The 19,465-nt window shown below is 43.3% G+C and overlaps 1 protein-coding gene across 5 annotated transcripts in view; it reads left to right on the top strand.

Moving 5' to 3' along the window:
* Positions 1-19,465, top strand: part of LOC137624358 (uncharacterized) — a 336,909-nt gene that overhangs the window by 274,225 nt on the left and 43,219 nt on the right. For all 5 annotated transcript variants that reach the window (XM_068355055.1, XM_068355057.1, XM_068355058.1 and 2 more), the window contains one exon: positions 955-1,149. In XM_068355055.1, the coding sequence (XP_068211156.1) occupies positions 955-1,149 (195 nt within the window). The remainder of the gene's footprint in view (positions 1-954; positions 1,150-19,465) is intronic.

Below are 19,465 nucleotides of genomic sequence, written 5' to 3'. Positions count from 1 at the left end.
GACAGACCCCTTTTTTTCTCTTTTGTCTGGTCTTAGAAATTAGCATTATGAGTAACCCATATAAATGGCTCAGGTTTGTATATGGAGGGAAAATACAAATTATTTTTACATTTTTAGTGTCATGATTATGCTGAATGATGCATGAAATGTCAAGATAATGAATATACTAAAGCATAAAATTTGCCCGTAAAAGTCTCATCTATGATGCATGAAATGTCAAGATAATAAATAAACTAAAGCATAAAATTTGCCCATAAAAGTACATAGATGAGAATATATTATGCCAGCTACATCTTGGTCGTGTGTGCATTTGGTACGTGTAGCATATATTTGAGTGTGTGGAGGATATATTTGGATTTGAGGAAAGGAGCTAACTACTGCTTAGTAGATAACCCTAAAATATGATTGTCTTATGATCCCCAGTGGTGGGGAAAATTACTCTAAAGCCCATACTTATGCATACTAAAGTTTATTCAATTAATGTCTACAAAATCCTTTGCAGCCTGATTTTTCAAAACAGGAAGTTATCGGAGAAAGATTGCAACTTTTTTTCTATAATGACCAATTTTTATCATTCAAACATAAAAAGATATGGAATTTTATAGCCTACAATCTGTACATTCACTTTCAGAAAAAATGGAAAATTGTCACTTTTAAAAAGTGACTTTTATACATTGCTAAAATTATATACATATAAGAATATAGAAATACAGTACAGTAATAAGATAATTGCCATGTAGAATTTTAAATGTACAAGATTATCTTTCAAGTTTTTTTAAATATTAAATAACAGTATAGAAAGAAAAATTAGTGGGAGTTTAAAGTAACACCAAGTTAACATTGTTTTAATGGGGCCCCGAGTCATGCCCCTTAATTGGTAATGAAGTAAATAATAGTTTTTTCAAACTTTTTAGTGGTTCATACTGTTAACTAAATAGTTAAATTATTTTACAGAAAAAAGGATTCTACGTAGAATGTGGTGCTCTTGACGGAGAAATTCGATCTAACACATTGTTTTTTGAGAGAGAGCGCGATTGGCAAGGATTGTTAATTGAAGCAGATCCAAAAAATTATCAGGAGTTGATATTCAAGCGTAGAAAGGCTTATATATCACCTGCATGTTTATCTCCAACTTCATATCCAAGTTCAGTAAGTACAGAAGAAGTTCTGTTAAATAGTTATTTTGATGTTTAACTGTAACATAAGTTTTCTTCTCAATTTTCTTTGGAAACTTGATTAAATTATTGACATTACTTTTTGACTTTTTAATTGTCATCACCAATAATAAATTGGTGGTGATTATTGTTTGTTATTTAGATTTATTTTCAAGTAATTTATGCTGTAAAGTTGGCTCTCCTTATCCACGGGTACTGCTTTGGAGCCCCTCCTGCAGGTAAAGCATTCCATGGACAATAGGAGATCCTTAACTCTGTGGATGCTTTTTTTTTTTTTTTTTTTTTTTTTTTTTTTTATTTTAGCTCTTGTAAATACTCCCTCAAATACTGTGTATGTAGATTGAATGTATAGTGCACTACAAATACAGTACTATGCTTGATCTTACATAAGTACAAACCTTCGTCCTTTAATTGAGAGATTAATACTAGTGCAGCTGGAACTCAGCCATTCTACTTTTAACGAGGTGTTAGTAGATGTTGGAAGTTACTAGTCAGTAGTAGTAGGGAACCCCCACCCCTTTGCCAGTACACTGAAAAATCACTTTGATTCTGGCCGCCAACTACACTGATGTGCTGTCGGCATTCTTACAAACTTTGCTTTTACTTTTCTCTCCTTTTCTTTTTTTGAATGTGTGTGCTTGATACCGAAGGCAGGCGGACGTACCTGCCTGGGAGTGCGCAATAAATGCGGCACTTTCATGAGTGGCAGAGAAGTTTATCTTCATTCTTTGTGCCCTAAATGCTGGGGGCATGTTTGCAGTTTAAATTTCCCATTTGAGGAATGTAGGGAGTGGTCACCTTCCCTGTTGCAGGTGTATGGCAGGAAGAGATAGAAGAAGATTAAGCACAATTCTCCCCCTCGGGCTCATCCTTAATGTCGAAAAAAGTAATAAAAGAAAACTGTTCTTTCAACCCCTTGTACTCTGTTCTCTGCCCTTTCACCATCAGTCACATCTAAAGGCAAGATGGGAAAGTGGTGATGAATTGTCTTGGTCAAGTCTTGAGGTGGAGAGATTCATGTGTTTCCCCAGTGAAACAGGTGAGCCTCCCCTTTGAGAGAAACCCTCTAGCAATAATTTACTTACAGTTGACAACACTGTGCTACACCTTTGGACGAAAAGGTACTCCATCCAAAGAAGGGCTAGCTTTAGCACTTAATCCCACCAAAGATGTAACGATTTCAAATATTTTGACCTTCAACTTAATCTTGAACAGCCGGCTAATATTCCTCCCTCGAGTCAGACATCACTTTTTGCCCTACACCCTATGGGGTTGCTGAGCGCCCTCCTTCCTCTCAAGAGATGCCATAGCCCCTCCAATTATGATAAGCCTGATTGCTCTTACAAGTCTATAGAGCTACGCATTCTCTCAACTACTGATACACATCCTCGCTAGCAATGCATTGTTTACCGATGATCCCATGATCGCTTCAACTGACCTAGTGGGTGATATATGCCCACCAAATTATTTTTAGTATTACTACTAGCTAAGGTACAATTCTGGTTGGAAAACTAGGATGGTATAAGCCCAAGGGCCTCGACAAGGAAAAAATCCAGTGAGGAAAGAAAATATGAAATCATAGAATAGGTACAAAATTTAGTATCCTGAAGACTATTCCATGGGAGAAAGTAGACATAAAGGTAGAAGGTTCTGTACTTGCAGTACATAAGCCTATTAACAATTTCCTTATCAATAACAGTAAAACTAGATGTGTGCCCTTGGTTCTGTTTAAAGAATATAGGTCTTGGGTATAAAATGCTCTTTGGGAAAGGAATGAAAGGTTATTTTTGTTGGATTACTTACTATTACTGTTTTATTATTATTGTTAGCTAAGCTACAACCCTATTTGAAAAAGCAGGATGTTAAAACCCCAAGGGCTCCTACAGGGAAAATAGCCCATTAAGGAAAGGAAATAAGGAAATGGATAAAATAGTGTGTCATTGTGTGCCCTCAGGCAAGAGAACTCTAACCCAAGACAAAGGAACCCCATGGTACAGAGGCTACTACTTACTAAGTGGAAAGTAGCCACAGGATAATTACAGTGCAATGGTTATACCTTGAGTGAAGAGGAATTTTTCGGTTATCATAGTGGTGTCAGGTGTATGAGTTAATAGGAGAATGTGGAAAGAGTAGGCCACACTGTTTGGTGTACTGGTATATGTATTCATAACGAGAGAGGGGTTGTATGTAGTACTATCGGGCCAGTCAAGGGGCCTAATAACACATAAGCGGTAGTATCTCAATAAGCAGCTGGTGCCTTGGCCAACACCTATTATCTCTTTTATAATGTAGTGCACTCTCACACAGGTGCTTTAAGATTGTGTTCCGTGAAAAGAAAGACCAGCTTTTGGGCTCACTCACCTTTGGTGTTCATAACAACAATGCACTTTCTCACTGACGTGCTCAACACTAGCAAGCATACTTTTAGAGGGACTCGCAATCCTATAAATCCACACGAGTCAACTTTAGAACATTCTCCATTAAGAGAATCGACTTGTGCACCGTGCGCCCGCCTCCGTTAGTGTAAATAAAAAGATTGCAAGCTCTCTCTTCATGATTACTAGCCTAGGCACGCAACATACAAATACTTTAGGTATGTACATGAGGAAATTAACCATCCAAGCCCTCCTTTTCCCTTCCAGGCAGAACAGGGAATAAGAATAAGAGATAACGACACTCGCAAGCTCACAACTCCCTACTTCCCTTTCCGAGGTTATGATTTGCAGAAAGGAAGGAAACTACTCCACAAGGATACTTAGACACGCTTTTAAGCGTGCCCATTCTCCTACAAAGAGATCGGATAAGGACTTTGGACTGCATAAATTTTGTGTTTTACCTGACTCTCACCACATTCTGGGCTCTTGCTCTTCGGAGCATCAAGTTTTCCCGATCAGACTATCTTCTGATAGTCAGCAGCAACATGACCCTCGCAGGAGATCCAAAACAAGACCAGTGATGCTAGATCTTCGACCCCATATGAACCGAGGGTCTAGGTCACCGAAGTGTATCTTTTTCGTGGACAATTATAGTTTATCCCCAGTTGAATTGATCTCTCCCCAAACACTTGCCTTCAGGTCCTGATTCTGTGAAAGGAATTATTCAAGAGGGTTAACAAAAGATCCTTATTCACAATTCTGAATGGGCTCCAAATGGAGGAAGAATAAAGACTCCAAGTCAGTTCTGAAGAGATCCTCAGTCTGCTCTCCCAATGCTCTATGAATGAAAAATCAAGAAACACAAGACCATTGCTTGACGATGGCAATGATCAAAGTTTCACATAGAAGACTTGCGCTTTTTCCCCAATAAACGGGAAAAACTTTTAAATTCCAACCCTCCTAGACACCAGCTGGGTACGGTGTCTGCACAGGAGGACGATAAACGCTATGAATCCTCCCCCAGGTAGATCTGAGCCTTTTTTGGGCAGTGACTCTCGAGTCGGTAGTATCTCGAGTGGCTAGCCTAGTGGGGAACGAGAAAGAGGCAGAATCAGAATCCTGGCTCCTGCATTGATAAAGAGTGTCAATGGGCTTGGGAAAGCCCACAGCTCACTAATCAAAGACTAAAAAGCCCCCATTGACTGGTTATGTCATTCAATGCAGGGATTTGGACAACGGCTGGAACTACCTTGGTCAGAACTTTCCAAGAAAGCATTCGATAAAGTTTATATGCAGGTATTGGCTCGTAAGGATTCCTGGAAGGCAGGTCGGTCTTCTAAGATCCTACCTCCAGCCTTTGCTAGGCAGAAGTATTATTATGTAATGCAGGATTCTGAACCTTCTCCCCTTCGTCTGGATCAAGCTATCCCTACCTTGATCCCATCTATGTCATCTGAAAGGCTCACAGTTCAACATATCACTTTCTCGACTTCAGAAGCCTGTAGTATGGAGGTCGCAGCAATTTTAACCCTGCAAGTTGCATCCTGGTTGGACCACTGGTCAGGAATAATGGTTTTCCTAGCCTCAAGTAAGGACTTCACAGATTCTGAGAAGAAACAGTTTAAAGCCCTTGCTCTATTAGGGGGCAAAATCTGTTGAGTTTTTGGTCCATCAGGCAACTAACCAATGGCCCTACTGGGTTATAAATAAGCGAGATATGTTGGCCTCCAAGTTTTATAAACGATTAGACCAAAGAGAGTTACAGTACTAAACCTTTGGAATTCGTATATCAAAGGACCGTCCCTGTATCCTTTTGAACAGGTAGAGCGTAGGGCGGAGAAGTGGAGGAAATTCAACCAAGACCCACTTCTCTACCGAGCAGTATTGCAGAGAGGATCTCGCATCACCTCCTCAAACATTCGTACATGGTCACTTCTCCCTTGGAGGCAAACTTTGGGTCAAAGTTCCAAACCTGACCTTAGGAATGATTTTAAGTCTTTAACTTTGTGGAACTCTTTCAGGGTTTGCTTACGCTCTTCGACATGGAGGGGCGGGAGGCCAAAATCATAGAGGTAAATGTAGATGAGGCCCTTGTTCATGCTAGAGCCAGCAATTCCTCCCTTCACCACCACCAGTGTGGGAATGCCTAGACTTACAGATGGATGGGGTGGGAGTAGTGTTGCCAACTCTGACAAATATCAATAAAGGATGATAATTAGAAATGTTGGCATATTTTTATTTAATATTTAAATGTACTACGGAGCATCTGTGTTTTTATTTCACATCTTGAGGACATTACACTGAAAATGTATTCAATATGCAGATTTTCCAGAGATTGAAAGCACAAATTAAACTATTTTGAAAATATTGATGCACTTATGATTAGAACTTTAAAATCATGTGGTATTTGCTGCTTCTTGTATTTCATTCCTCAAACAGTTTATAACTTTTAATCTTGCTGAAACTCTCTTGAATTAGTGAAACTTCATCAAAGAGGTTATCCATGTTCAAATTAAGCCTGTCTTTCAACTTCAGATCTTCTATGATTTCTATACATTTCTGATATTTTGGGAAGGAATTTCTTGAACTTAGCTTTGGTAACTTTCCAAATGTCAAGTTTTCATCAAAGTCAATTCTTTTTTCCAAATATATTATTCATGACATAAGAAATAGTCTAAAGTCTTTAGTTGTCTCTTGAGCTTCAGTAGTATCTTCAGTTTTAAGAAGTTGGTGAACTTGATGCCCGAAGAATTCTTCATAACAAAAACTTTTGCTTCTGAAGTTTCGTTCTTCATTTCTTGAACGGCTGATTTAATTACTTTCATGACATGCTGCGAGAATAGTAAATTAATTTCAATAAGCTGAAAAATTTTCGTAGAATTGTTTATTCTCAGAAGTTGAAGTAATTGTTTAGAACAATCCGTTGGTGTGCACAATAAATAAGAACTTAAAGTTTTCCAAGAAAGTATACCTTTCAATGCATGACTGCAGGGTGTAAGTTGACAACAATCCGTTGGTGTGCACAATAAATAAGAACTTAAAGTTTTCCAAGAAAGTATACCTTTCAATGCATGACTGCAGGGTGTAAGTTGAAGAATTTCATTAAATTCTGTATCTACAAAAAAAAAAAAACTTTAAGAATTTAGCATCTTATTACTGACATTGAGAAATGAGCATAAATTTTCAGGTCAATATTTCCAATGTCTTCATTCTAGTTTCCCAAAGCAAATCATACTGAATTGTGGAAAATGTGCACACTGCAGTTAGCCATAACAATTTTGTTGTTGTTAAGTTGGTTCACAGTTGTAGTATGATAGATATAAAGGACATAGGCATCCTTTCTAAAAGCAAAAAAGGACATTGGCATCCTTTCTAAAAGCAAGGATTGGTGACCCCGGAAGCCGACTCGCTCCTCCCGCCTTCCCCTCCATCACTGTTACTATAAAGGACTCCACAGGAGTTGGCACCGCCCCATTGAAACTCGTCGTTCGCCAGCGGAGAAGCGTTTGCTTGGTTTCAGCGCGTAGAAGTCCAGTTTCACATGAAGAGCGTGACTCTCTCAACCACCAAAGCAGATTATGTTCTCCCAGCGATACCCGAGGACACCTTCCCGGAAATATCCGACTGGCTTTCTGAACAAGGAGACACCCCAATAGCGTATGACGCCCTCAAAACATACCTTCTGCAGCAGTACTCGCCGTCACCAGCCGCCCGTATAGCGAAGCTTTTTCAGCTCTCTCAACAACCGTTGGGGGACCAAAGGGCTTCGCTCGCCCTCATGGAAATGACTAGTATCGCTGGCCTGCAACCTGCCGCAGACGGCTCTGCTCGTGAGGTGAATCTACTTCGTCCCCTTTTGGTACGCCGTTTACCCGAACCTGTACGCGCTGCCGTACCCGATGTCGATAGTTTACCCATAAAGAAGTTGATGACCAAAGCCGACGCCCTTATGGACAGCCACTTCACAACCTTCAAGACCCCATCGACATCTCCACTCCTGACGAAGAGGACACCTATTCAACGTCAACCGAAGCTGATGTGAATGCCGTAGGACACACACTCCTACCCTGTGTCCTGCCGGAGTGGCGACAAAGCCACCCACCAATCGCTTGTGCCCCAACCAATGACTTCTACAGCCACTTACTGCCGCCCATCGGCCGCAGTTTTGCTACTACCACTCCAGAATCGGGGCTGCCGCGAAGAGATGTGCCAAAGATTGTCAGTGCCAAAAAACGTGTAAGTAGGCCATCGCTCGTGGTGGTGGTCTCCCGTGTTTCTAATCTTTTCTTTTTACATGATGCAGGAACAGGCGTGCGATTTTTGGTAGACACGGGTGCTTGTCATTCTCTTTTGCCAAGGGAACTCTTCAGGACACGACGTAGTCTATCTAAGTCTGCCGACGTCCGCCTGGTAGCTGCCAACGGATCTGCGATATCCATCTACAGTTACGAGAACCTCTCATTATTGTTTGGAAACTGCAAATTTAATTGGAAGTTTCTAGTTGCTGACGTCACATTGCCAATCCTCGGTGCGGATTTCCTCTCTCATTTCCACCTTCTGGTTGATGTCGCCCACCGACGATTGGTCAACGCAGAATTGTACTTGTCGACACCTCTTCAACCCGCCCCCTCCAACCTCGCTCTCCACATCAGCGCACCCACGGATGCCTACGCCCACCTCCTCACGTTGTACCCGGAAGTTTTTCGTCCAGAACTTCGCCCAACGCTCACGGCTCCTGCCAAACACAGTATCTATCACTATATCAAGACGACGGGACCCCCGGTCTTTGCCAAATTCAGACGTCTAGCACCAGATCGATTGGCAACCGCCAAACAGACGTTTGCCGAAATGGAAGTAATGGGCCTTTGCCAAAAGGCCTCCAGCCCATGGTCGTCACCCTAACACATCGTCCTGAAGAAAGACGGCTCCCTCCGTCCGTGTGGGGATTACAGGCGCCTGAACATGCAAACAGAACCGGATCACTACCCCCTCCAAAACATTGCCGATGTGACCTCCTACCTGCACAAAGCGAAGGTTTTCTCCACGCTCGACCTTCTGAAGGGGTATTACCAGGTGCCTATGAACCCAGAAGACATCCCCAAGACCGCCATCACCACTCCGTTTGGTACATACACCTTCAATTACTCCTGTTTTGGCCTTCGTAATGCTGGGGCCACTTTTCAACGTCTCATGGATGGGATCTTAGGGGACCTTCCCTTCTGTGTATGTTATGTGGACGACATACTTGTGTTCTCTTCCTCAAAAGAGGAACAACTCCGTCACCCGCGCATCGCGCTCGACCGCCTGCAACAAAACGGCCTTGTAGTCCGGTAAGATAAGTGTACCTTTGGCGCCAACGAAGTGTCGTTCTTAGGGCACCGCATCACTCCTGAAGGAGTCCATCCCCTCCCTGAGAAGGTAGCAGCCGTTCAGAACTTCCCTACGCCCTCGACTGTCAATGCACTGCAGGAATTCTTAGGCATGATAAACTAGTATCACCGTTTTCTGCCAGCCATTTCCGCCATTCTTGCTCCCCTCTATGCCTACCTCAAGAGCAAGACAAAAGACCTGAAGTGGGGTCCTCTGCAAGAAGCGACCTTCTGCAATGCAAAGAATCCCCTATTAACCGGTGCTGCTCTCACTTTCCCGTCCCACATGCCCTTCTCCTTCTCTCCACCAATGCCTGCGACATCGCTATTGGTGCAGTATTCGAACATGTGGTCAACGGCTCGCCCTGTCCATTGGCCTTCTTCAGCAGAAAACTGTCCAAGGCAGCGTCGTTTCGTCCACATTCACGTCGACTTTGTAGGCCCCCTACCCACATCACAAGGACATCGTTACATGTTTACCATCATCAACCGCTCCACTCGTTGGCCTGAAGCCATTCCCATGGAAACTGCAACATCCGCCTCATTTACATCTGCCTTACTCTCAGGTTGGATAGCAAGAGTTGGTATCCCTGAGCATATTACTTCTGACAGGGGTACCACTTTCACCTCTCAATTTTGATCATCATTAGCGAATCTCCTGGGCATCTCCCTACATCAGACAACTGCCTACAACCCCGTTGCCAATGGAATGGTTGAACGTTTTCATCACACCCTCAAAGCAGCTTTGATGTCCTGCTGCAAGGACTCCAACTGGTTTACTCATCTTCCCTGGGTCCTCCTGGGACTAAGGACCACTCCTAAAGATGCCCTGGACATCTCGGCAGCTGAAATGATGTATGGCGACGTGCTGGTCGTCCCTGCCGAATTTTTTCCTTCTGCAACCTCCTCCGACAATCTCCAGCGCATACATCACATTGTGGGAAAATTTACTCCATGCCGCCAGACTTACAAGCCCCCATAGAAGCAGCACATGCCGACAGACTTGCACTCTGCAACGCACGTCTTCTTACGCAACGACACTAGCAAGCCACCGCTAACGTACCCTTATACGGGCCCTTTCCTTGTGATCCGACGCAATCCGAAAGCATTCCTACTAAACATTCATGGCAAAGAAGACTGGGTTTCCATTGATCGTCTAAAACCTGCTCATCTCCTGCCAGATGACCCACCTACAGTTCACCTAAAACTGTCAATGGGAAGACCTCATCTAAGATGTCTTCCAGTAAAGGATGCATAATTTCCTCCTCCATTTTGTAATGGAATTGTCAGGGTTTAAGGGTCAAATATGAAAAACTTGAGCTCTTAATTCACGAGCATTCCCCCATAATTGTATGTCTACAAGAGAGCAAGCTTGATGGTAATACTTCTTGTCCTCGCAAATAGATTAGCTATAGGACAGCATGGTGGAAGCCTCTTATACGTTTGTCGAGATGTTTCACAAATACCCTTATCTATTCGTACACCTCTGCAGGGAGTTGTTGTACAGATTGCTATAGGGAGAAAATATGCAATCTGCTCTCTGTACTTGCCTCCAAAGGATAACATAACGTATGATAATTTAGTAGAGGTGATTCAACAGCTCCCTCAACCTTTTCTTTTACTTGGAGATTTGAATGGTAGACATCCTTTGTGGGGTGATGTTTTAGCGAACACCAGGGGCAATATTATATCATCATTTGTGGAAAACAAGGATGTCGGACTCCTAAATACAGGAGAGCCACACACTTCCATGTTCAGACAGGTACCTTGTCATGCATTGGCCTTTCAATTGCAAGTTCTAACGGCCTTCTTGATTTTGATTGGAGGACATTAGATGATTGGCATACTAGTGATCATGCACCAATCATTATAACACCAACAATGGTCCACCTTTACAAAGATCGCCACGATTGAATTTTGACAAGGCGGACTGGGTTAAGTTTCGTGAGCTAAGTGAAATCGAGGGGAGTGCAGACCATGTGAAAATATTGATGTCATAGACCTAATGAATGGGACTCGCCATAAAGCAAGAGTCAGTTCGATTCCCAAAACCACATGATTATTCAAACGATGGTGGTCTTCAGAATTAACTGTCTTGCACAGAGCCACCAGAAAATCTCTTGACTAGATTGCGTAGATGCTGTACTGAGGAAAATTTGATAACATACAAAAAGTGTAGAGCACAGTTTCGTCGTGCCATGAAAGAAGCTAGGCGCCAATCTTGGGTATGGTTTGTTTCTTCAGTCAACAGTAGAACACCACCATCTTCTGTATGGAGGAAAATAAAAAAAAAGATTGGCGTCAAATTTACCCCAAACCCACCACCAGTATTGAAGGTAAATGGTCGGTATGTGACTGAAGCAAATGATGTTAGCAATGCTCTGACTGATTATTTTTCAAATATATCATGCAAGTGTGAAGGATCTCCTGGTCAGCAGTATAGGAACATTGAAGAAAAGAAAATTTTAAATTGTGCTACATGAAGGTAAGAGTCATATAATTTTTTTACTGAAAGAGAATTTGATTCTGCACTTGATAATTGTGACGATACAGCCCCTGGATCTGATGGAATTCCATATGCAATGATTACACATGTACATTTTAATACAAAGTTATTTATTTTAAGCATTATTAATAGAATATGGCATAATCATAGTTATCCAAGTGTTTGGGAACTAGCCATTATTTTAGCTTTTTTAAAACCCGGTAAGTCAAGTTTTTAGCAGCAAACTATCGACCAATTGCATTGACATCTTGTTTATGTAAAATCATGGAGAAGATGGTCAATGCAAGACTGATGTGGTACCTTGAAAAGAAGGGTATATTATCACCTATTCAGTGGGGATTCAGAAAAATGCACTCAACGACTGATGTGTTGAGTCTTCTATTTGTGAAGCCTTTGCTTCTGAACAGCACCATGTGACAGTCTTTTTTTTTTTTTTTTTTTTTACCTTGAAAAGGCATATAATACTACATGGAGATAATGGTATACTTAAAACCATTCATGAATTTAGATTAAGAGGAGAGCTACCACTGTTTATCCAATCATTTCTTTCACATAGAGTTTTTCAAGTGAGAGTGGGGGAAACTCAATCAGAGAGTAAATGTCAGGAAGAAGGAGTTCCTCAGGGTAGTGTGGTGAGTGTAACCCTGTTTGCACTAGCAATTAATGGGATATCCTCATCATTCTCTCAACACTATTTGTGGATGATCTCTCCATATCGTTTGCTGGAGCTAGAATGGCAATGGTTGAGAGAAAACTACAACTTACAATTGACAAAATTATTCAGTGGGCTGATATGAATGGGTTTAAGTTTTCAACAAGCAAAACTACTATTGTACATTTCTGTTGTATCCGGGGAATACACCCAGACTCGGATATGTACATGAAAGGTCAATGGATCCCATGTGTAGGGGAAGCTAAATTTTTAGGATTGATTTTCAATTGTAGGTTGACATGTGTTCCACACTTAGAGGCATTTAAAGTTAAATGTCTTGAGGCTCTGAATCTTTTAAAAGTATTGTCCCATACATCATTGGGCCAGTCCGTAAAACTATTCTAAAATTATACAAGGCCTTAATTTTTTCCAAAATTAGTTATGGGTGTTGAATATACTCTTCAGCCACCCCAAGCCGATTAAAGATATTAAAATCAATACATCATGCTGGTATTGGATTGTCCACAAGTGTGTTTAGAACCTCACCTATCCCAAGTCTCCTTGTTGATGCTGGAGAGTTACCTTTAGACCATTACCGAATGTCTTCTATTATTCGGTATTAGTTTAGGTTGCAAAGACTCCCTAATTCTTTAGCCTGTCAGACTGCAAGGCACTCAACATACTTTGAGTTACACCCGAAATCTCCTCAACCTTACGGCTTTCGTATAAAACAATTATTAAACATTTTGATATAATTAGAAGTAAGGTGCTTCCATTTAAGATATCATCGACCCCTCCATGGAAATTACCTGAGATATCTTTTTGTAAATATTTTATTGGTGTTAGAAAATACATGACTGAATTAGGAGCTAGGTCTCTTTTTATGGAACATGTTGAAGAACATAGGAAATCAACTTTTATATATACCGATGGCTCCAAATCTGATGCTGGCGTTGGATTTGGAGTATATAGTAGTTCTTTTAACTGTAGAGGTGCACCTCCTCCAATATCTTTCATATTGACTGCTGAATTATATGGCATACTAACCATTATTGAGAAAATAGCACTAAAAGAGGAGGGCAATTTTACCATTTATAGTGATTCAAGAACTTTTTAATACTAGTAACCATTTAGTTTTAAAGATTTTAGAGTGGCTTTTAATTATTGGCCTAAAAGGTATAACAGTTCGATTTTGCTGGGTTCCTGCACACGTAGGTGTGTATGGAAATGAAGAGGCAGATTCACTGGCAAAGAGTGCTGCAGCCAAGTTGCTATCAAGAAGGTATCCCATTCTTTGTAATTATTTTTTACCAGCAATTAAGAATTTTATTTATAGCAATTGGCAACAGCATTGTGATAGTTTAACCGAAAATAAGATGAGAGAAATTGCTATTGTCATATCCCCTTGGATATATAATGGGATGCCCCGAAAATGGGAGACTACTCGTTTTCGTCTCGGCATTGGTCACACTCGGGTGACACATAAGTTCCTGCTGGCTGGCCAACGCCAACCATATTGCGACGAATGTCTGATACCTTTGACAGTGAGGCATTTGTTGACTGAATGCCTCACTTATAGCACAGAAAGAAATAGATATCTGTTTGAGGCTCGGGGTGAAGATGGCAGGTTCAGCCTTGCCAAGATCCTTGGACATGACGTGTCGTACAATGCTAGTGGCATTTTTAAATTTATATTAGAAGCAGGTCTTCTTAATGCTATTTATCTTGAATAACATATTTATTTTTCTGGTTTTAATTGAATGTTCTTTTAATCTTTATTCATAATAAACGATATTGGCGTCAATGACCGATGTCAGGATGCCAGAGAACTTAAAATCTCTCTCTCTCTCTCTCTCTCTCTCTCTCTCTCTCATATATTGAAGTAAAAGTTGTAGGAATTTGATTTTTCTTATAATATCGTAAGCTTGAATAGATTATGCTATTTTAGGATGAAAAATAATAGTTAAAATTTTATAAGATTTCTGATTATTTAGAAATTTTGACATCTCCATATGAAAGTTCATGAAAGATATCAAAACAAAAAATGTATTTAGCTACACTCAACATAATATTTTCATATTTGTAATACATCTTGAACAGAATACAGTATACCTGTCTTCAAAACCAAAGTTTCCTTGCTGAAACTCAACCACTAACCACAACTGACCTTAATATCAACTGAACAATCTCTAATGCTTGCACAAGCAAAACTCAGGCTTGATGTATAAATTTCTCTCTCTCTCTCTCTCTCTCTCTCTCTCTCTCTCTCTCTCTCTCTCTCTCTCTCTCTCTCTCTCTCTCTCTCTCATTAAGAAAAGGTGAAAGGTTTTGGAAGGTAATTGTTCCTTTTTAGAATAGAACTTACCTGGCAGTTATATATATATAGCTATAGTCTCTGACGTCCAGCAGAATTTTTCAAAATTCGTGGCAACCGCCGTGTGGTGGTTGTGCGGTTAGGTGGTTAACACCCCTTACAGGGTGGTACGTGGAATCATTCCCGTTTTCTGTTCCTCAGATCATCTCTGCTGGTTGGACTGACAACATCGTTGGTCCGCCATTGGAGTTTTTCGTTCGCTTTGTCTGTGTCGCTATACTGGACTTTTTTTTTGGTGACGTACACTGATCTAGGGTTTTGGCAATCACTTTTATTATTCTTTGACTATTTGTTTGTTTACGATGACTGATAAACTTCATTTTCGTGTTTGTGTAAATGAGGTATGCAAGGTGAGGTTACCGAAAGTTTCGGTAGACCCTCACACTGTTTGTTTAAAGTGCAGGGGATTTGAATGTGCACTTCATAATAGGTGCAAGGAATGTGAGGTTTTGAGCGTGAAAGAATGGTTAAGTATGAAACGCTATGTTCGTAAGTTAGAGTTAGATAAAGCCAGGAGGGCTTCGAGATCAAAATCTAATTCTGCTAGTGAGCTTAGCTTAAATATTTCTTTGGATCCCTTAATTAATTCCTCTTTAGAAGTTGAACCTTCTCCTGAGGTTGTAGCTCCTGCACCTTCTACAAGAACGGTATCTTCGGATGACCCTCGGTACGCCAGAATGGCGGCTGAGTTGAAGGCTATTAAAGACCAGCTTTCAGCCTTTAAAGGTAAGAGTGAGAGTGTGATTCGTGCTTGTGAAAGTGCAGTGGAGGTGGCGACTGATCGAACCTGTCACGTCCCTAGGTCTAGACCTCTGCCAAGCTCCCAGGACCAAAGGAGAAGGTACGTCGACAGCCGCAAGGGAGTGAGAGGTACGCATCCTCGGTCAGCCGTTGCCTCAAGCAGTCCTGTTGCGTTTTCCCTGGCTGCTCATGACCGCCACGGAAAAGGCGTGTCGGAAGTGATGGTGTCTTCCCAGAGCCCCTCACCTAGGCGCAAATGGCGGTATGAAGCTTCGAGACCGACCAAGAGGAGATGGAATCAAGCTGATCAGACCTGTTCTCGCTCTCCCTTATCGAATAGCCCGGAACCTTTTCCTTCAGAGGATGACTGGGACGCCGTTCCAACGAAGTGGTCAAAGCCTAGAAATCAAGGGAAGGAAGATTCTCCTCTTCTTGTAAGTGACGAGAGACTATCGAGAGAACCTTCTCCTACGACCAGCGCTACTCGGCAGCCATCTCCTTCGGAAACGCAGGATCCAGCATCAGTCGCAAAATCTTTTATGAAAGTTATGTACAAGCTTTTAGCCGCCCTTCCTTCCAGTCGGGCAGGCGCAAGGACGACAATTTACCGATCAAGAAATTGGCCTCAAAGATGGAATGGAGTGCCTCTCCCAGGGAACCGCAGCGCGATTCGTCAAGCGCGCGGTACCTCGCTTCTTCTTCCTCGATACGCCGCCAGGACGCTCACGATTCTCTTCGCCAGAACGCTTCTGTCTCTCGCTCGCAACGCCAGGACGCTTCCAGCCTGCCTCTCCAGGACGCTTCTGCTTCACGACGCCAGGACGCATCCAGTTTTCGTCGCAAGGACGCTTCCAGCTCTCGGCGCCAGGACGCATCCTCCTCCCACCCCAAGAATGCTTCTAGCGCGCGACGTCAGGACGCCTCCATTGCGCGGCGACAGGACACCTCCGGCACGCGGCGCCAAGACGCACGCGCCCCTCGATGTCAGGATGCATTCAGCCCTCACCAACAGGACGCATCCGACGATTTGCTTTTCTCGGATGCAGATGAGTAATTGGAAACTGATCGGCTTGTTAAAGCAACCTCAGACTTCATTCCTGCAGCCCAAAGAGAGACTGAGTTGGAAGTAGGGCAAGATCTAGAGGATATCTCAGAGGATGAAGATAAGCCTGCTAACGCAGCTGCAGATTATAAGGTTCTCTCTCGCTCCCTCCTTGAGCTTTATGGAGAGGAGTTTCAACCTGTTGCTCCTCGTTCTCCTCAGTCGCAGTTTAGCAGGAAGAAGGCCAAAAAGCAGTCGGCTTTCATCAAAATGAAGCTGTCCATCTCGGCTAGGAAGTCTCTCGCTAGAATGGATGACTGGCTGAAGGAGCGTAGGCAAACGGTCAAGACCACCTTCTCATTTCCACCAGTTAGACTTGCGTCTAAGGCGGACATGTGGTACGAGACTGGAGAAGCTCTAGGCCTGGGAGTGCCTGCCTCCTCCCAGGGGGACTTCTCTGGCATTGTTGACTCTTCCAGAAGACATGCCCTTAACTCGGCAAAGGTAATGTGGTCTATGGCTGAGCTTGACCACCTTGTCAAGGGAATTTTCCGAGCCTTCAAAGTCTTCAGTTTTTTGGACTGGTCTCTCGGTACGCTGGCCAGGAAAACAGAGTGGTTGGAAAATACAGAAGACCTTAATAGTATTATGGCCTGCATGGATAAGGCTCTTAGGGATGGGTCAAATGAGTTGGCTTCCCTATTTTCGGCAGAAGTTTTAAAGAAGAGGGTCCTTTTATGTTCCTTCTAGAACAGTTACAGTTGCGCAGAAGGCCGAGCTCCTTTACGCCCCTATATTGGAGCACCTTTTTCCTGAGTCCCGTGTCAGGGACATTACCCTTTCTCTAGCGCAAAAAGCCACACAAGACCTCCTGTCACGTTCCGCAAGGAAGCCTTTACAAGCAGTTCCTTCGTCATTGAAGAGAGAGGAGAGGAAGCTTCAGCAGCCCTTTCGAGGTAGAGCTCCGATGAGAACAGACTTCAAGGGAAGAAGGCAAGAGACGGGCGGTAGAACGAACAGGGGTTCGTTCAGATCCCGCCCCAGGACATGAAGCTCAAGTCCTCCAGACAGCGGTAGGAGCAAGACTGTCACATTTTTGGCAGGCTTGGGAGAAAAGAGGGGCGGACGCCTGGTCCCTCTCGGTCATCAAGGAGGGATACAAGATCCCCCTCTTGAAGAAGCCTCCGCTTTCAAATACGCCTCTTATCCTTGGTGGCGCAGTGCTCGGACGTAGAAAAACAAGAGGCTCTACTGGATCTGGTGAACCAGATGCTGGAGAAGGGAGCGATAGAGCCAGTTCTGAAACTATCTTCCCCAGGCCTCTACAATCGCCTGTTTCTGGTACCCAAGAGCTTGGGTGGATGGAGACCAGTGCTAGATGACAGCGCTCTGAATGTCTTTGTGGAAAAGTCAAAATTTACCATGGAGACTACTCAGTCGGTGCTGGCAGCGGTACATCCAGGGAAGTGGATGGTGTCTCTGGATTTACAGGATGCTTACTTTCACATCCCCATCCATCCGACTTCGAGGAGGTTCCTAAGATTTATGATCCAGGGCAAGTGTTTCCAGTTCAAGGCTCTTAGCTTTGGCCTCAGCACTGCTCCTCAAGTCTTCACCAGGGTAATGGCGAATGTGGCAGGATGGCTTCACCAAGAGGGGATAAGAGTATCTCTATATCTGGACGACTGGTTGATAAGATCCAGGTCGAAGGAGAAATATCTGGAGGACCTACGCAAGACTTTTATTATGGCTCAGGAACTGGGTCTTGTCATCAACAAGAAGTCCCAGACCGAACCGAGTCAGACAATTCTTTATTTGGGGATAGTTCTGGGCTCAGTTCGTTTTCGGGCTTCTCCCTCCTATGAAAGGCAGACCAGGTGCCTCGGGAAGGTTCAGGAATTCCTGGAAAGACAGAAGTGCTCTGCGAGGGATTGGATGGGTTTGCTGGGAACCCTCTCCTTGCTCGAACAGTTTGTCTCTCTGGGAAGACTGCACCTCAGACCTCTTCAACACTTCCTATCAAGGGTGTGGGACAGGAAGATTCAGGAGGACTCCTTTTCCTTCCTCATTCCAGCAGAAATCAGAAGTCATCTGATTTGGTAGATGGATCCAGCTATTTTAGGGGAAGGAATCGCCCTGTTCAGGAAGAACCCAGACCTAGTGTTGTTCTCAGACGCTTCGGAGTCAGGATGGGGAGCAACACTGGGAAGCAAGGAGGTCTTAGGCTCTTGGGGAAAGGAGCAAGCCGGGTGGAACATCAGCAGGAAGGAGTTGATGGCCATTCTGTTAGGACTGGAGGCCTTCAAAGACTCCGTGTCGGGGAGGATAGTGGAGGTCAATTTGGACAACACCACGGCTTTGGCTTACATCAGAAAGCGGGGGGGAACTCACTCTCTGTCTCTGTTCGAAACAGCAAAAGAGCTCCTTCTGTGGTCGAAGGAGAACAACGTAGAACTTCTAACAAGATTCGTGCAGGGACAGAAGAATGTAAGAGCAGACATGCTCAGCAGGAAAGGGCAAGTTCTTCCCACGGAGTGAACCCTCAATCCTCAGGTCTGTCAGAGTCTGTGGAAGTAATAGACCTCTTTGCCTCCAACCAAAACAAAAGGATCCCCAACTAATGCTCCCTAGTCCCGGACGAGGAGGCAATAGCAGTAGACGCCTTCTTGATGTACTGGGCGGGGATGGACACCTATGTGTTCCCCCCTTTCAAGATCATCAATCTGGTAGTCAGGAAATTCGCTCTCCTCGAATCAGGAAGAATGATCCTGGTAGCTCCATTCTGGCCAGCAAGAGAATGGTTCACAGAGGTGTTGGACATATTAGTGGACTTTCCAAGAAGCCTTCCTCCAAGTCCAAAGCTTCTCAAACAGCCCCACTTCGAGAGGTATCATCAAAACCCCCTCGCTCTACGTCTGACTGCCTTCAGACTATCGAGAAGCTTGTCAGAGCGAGAGGCTTTTCTGCACAAGCTGCAAGAGCTATCGCCAGAGCGAGGAGGATCTCTTCGCAAAGAGTCTACCAATCGAAGTGGGAAACCTTTAGAGCTTGGTGTAAGCAGCATAAAGTTTCCTCAACCACTACCTCTGTGAGCCAAATAGCGGATTTTTTGTTGTCCCTCAGACAAGACTGTAAACTGGCCGTATCCACTATTAAAGGGTACAGGAGTATGCTTTCTGCTGTCTGTAGGCACAGAAGCATAGACTTGACTCAGGATAAAGACTTGCAAGA

This window comes from Palaemon carinicauda, chromosome 31 (assembly GCF_036898095.1).
Source record: "Palaemon carinicauda isolate YSFRI2023 chromosome 31, ASM3689809v2, whole genome shotgun sequence".
Lineage (NCBI taxonomy): Eukaryota > Metazoa > Arthropoda > Malacostraca > Decapoda > Palaemonidae > Palaemon > Palaemon carinicauda.
Note: the sequence above shows the minus strand (reverse complement) of the source record. Positions and strands in the feature narration are given on the sequence as shown.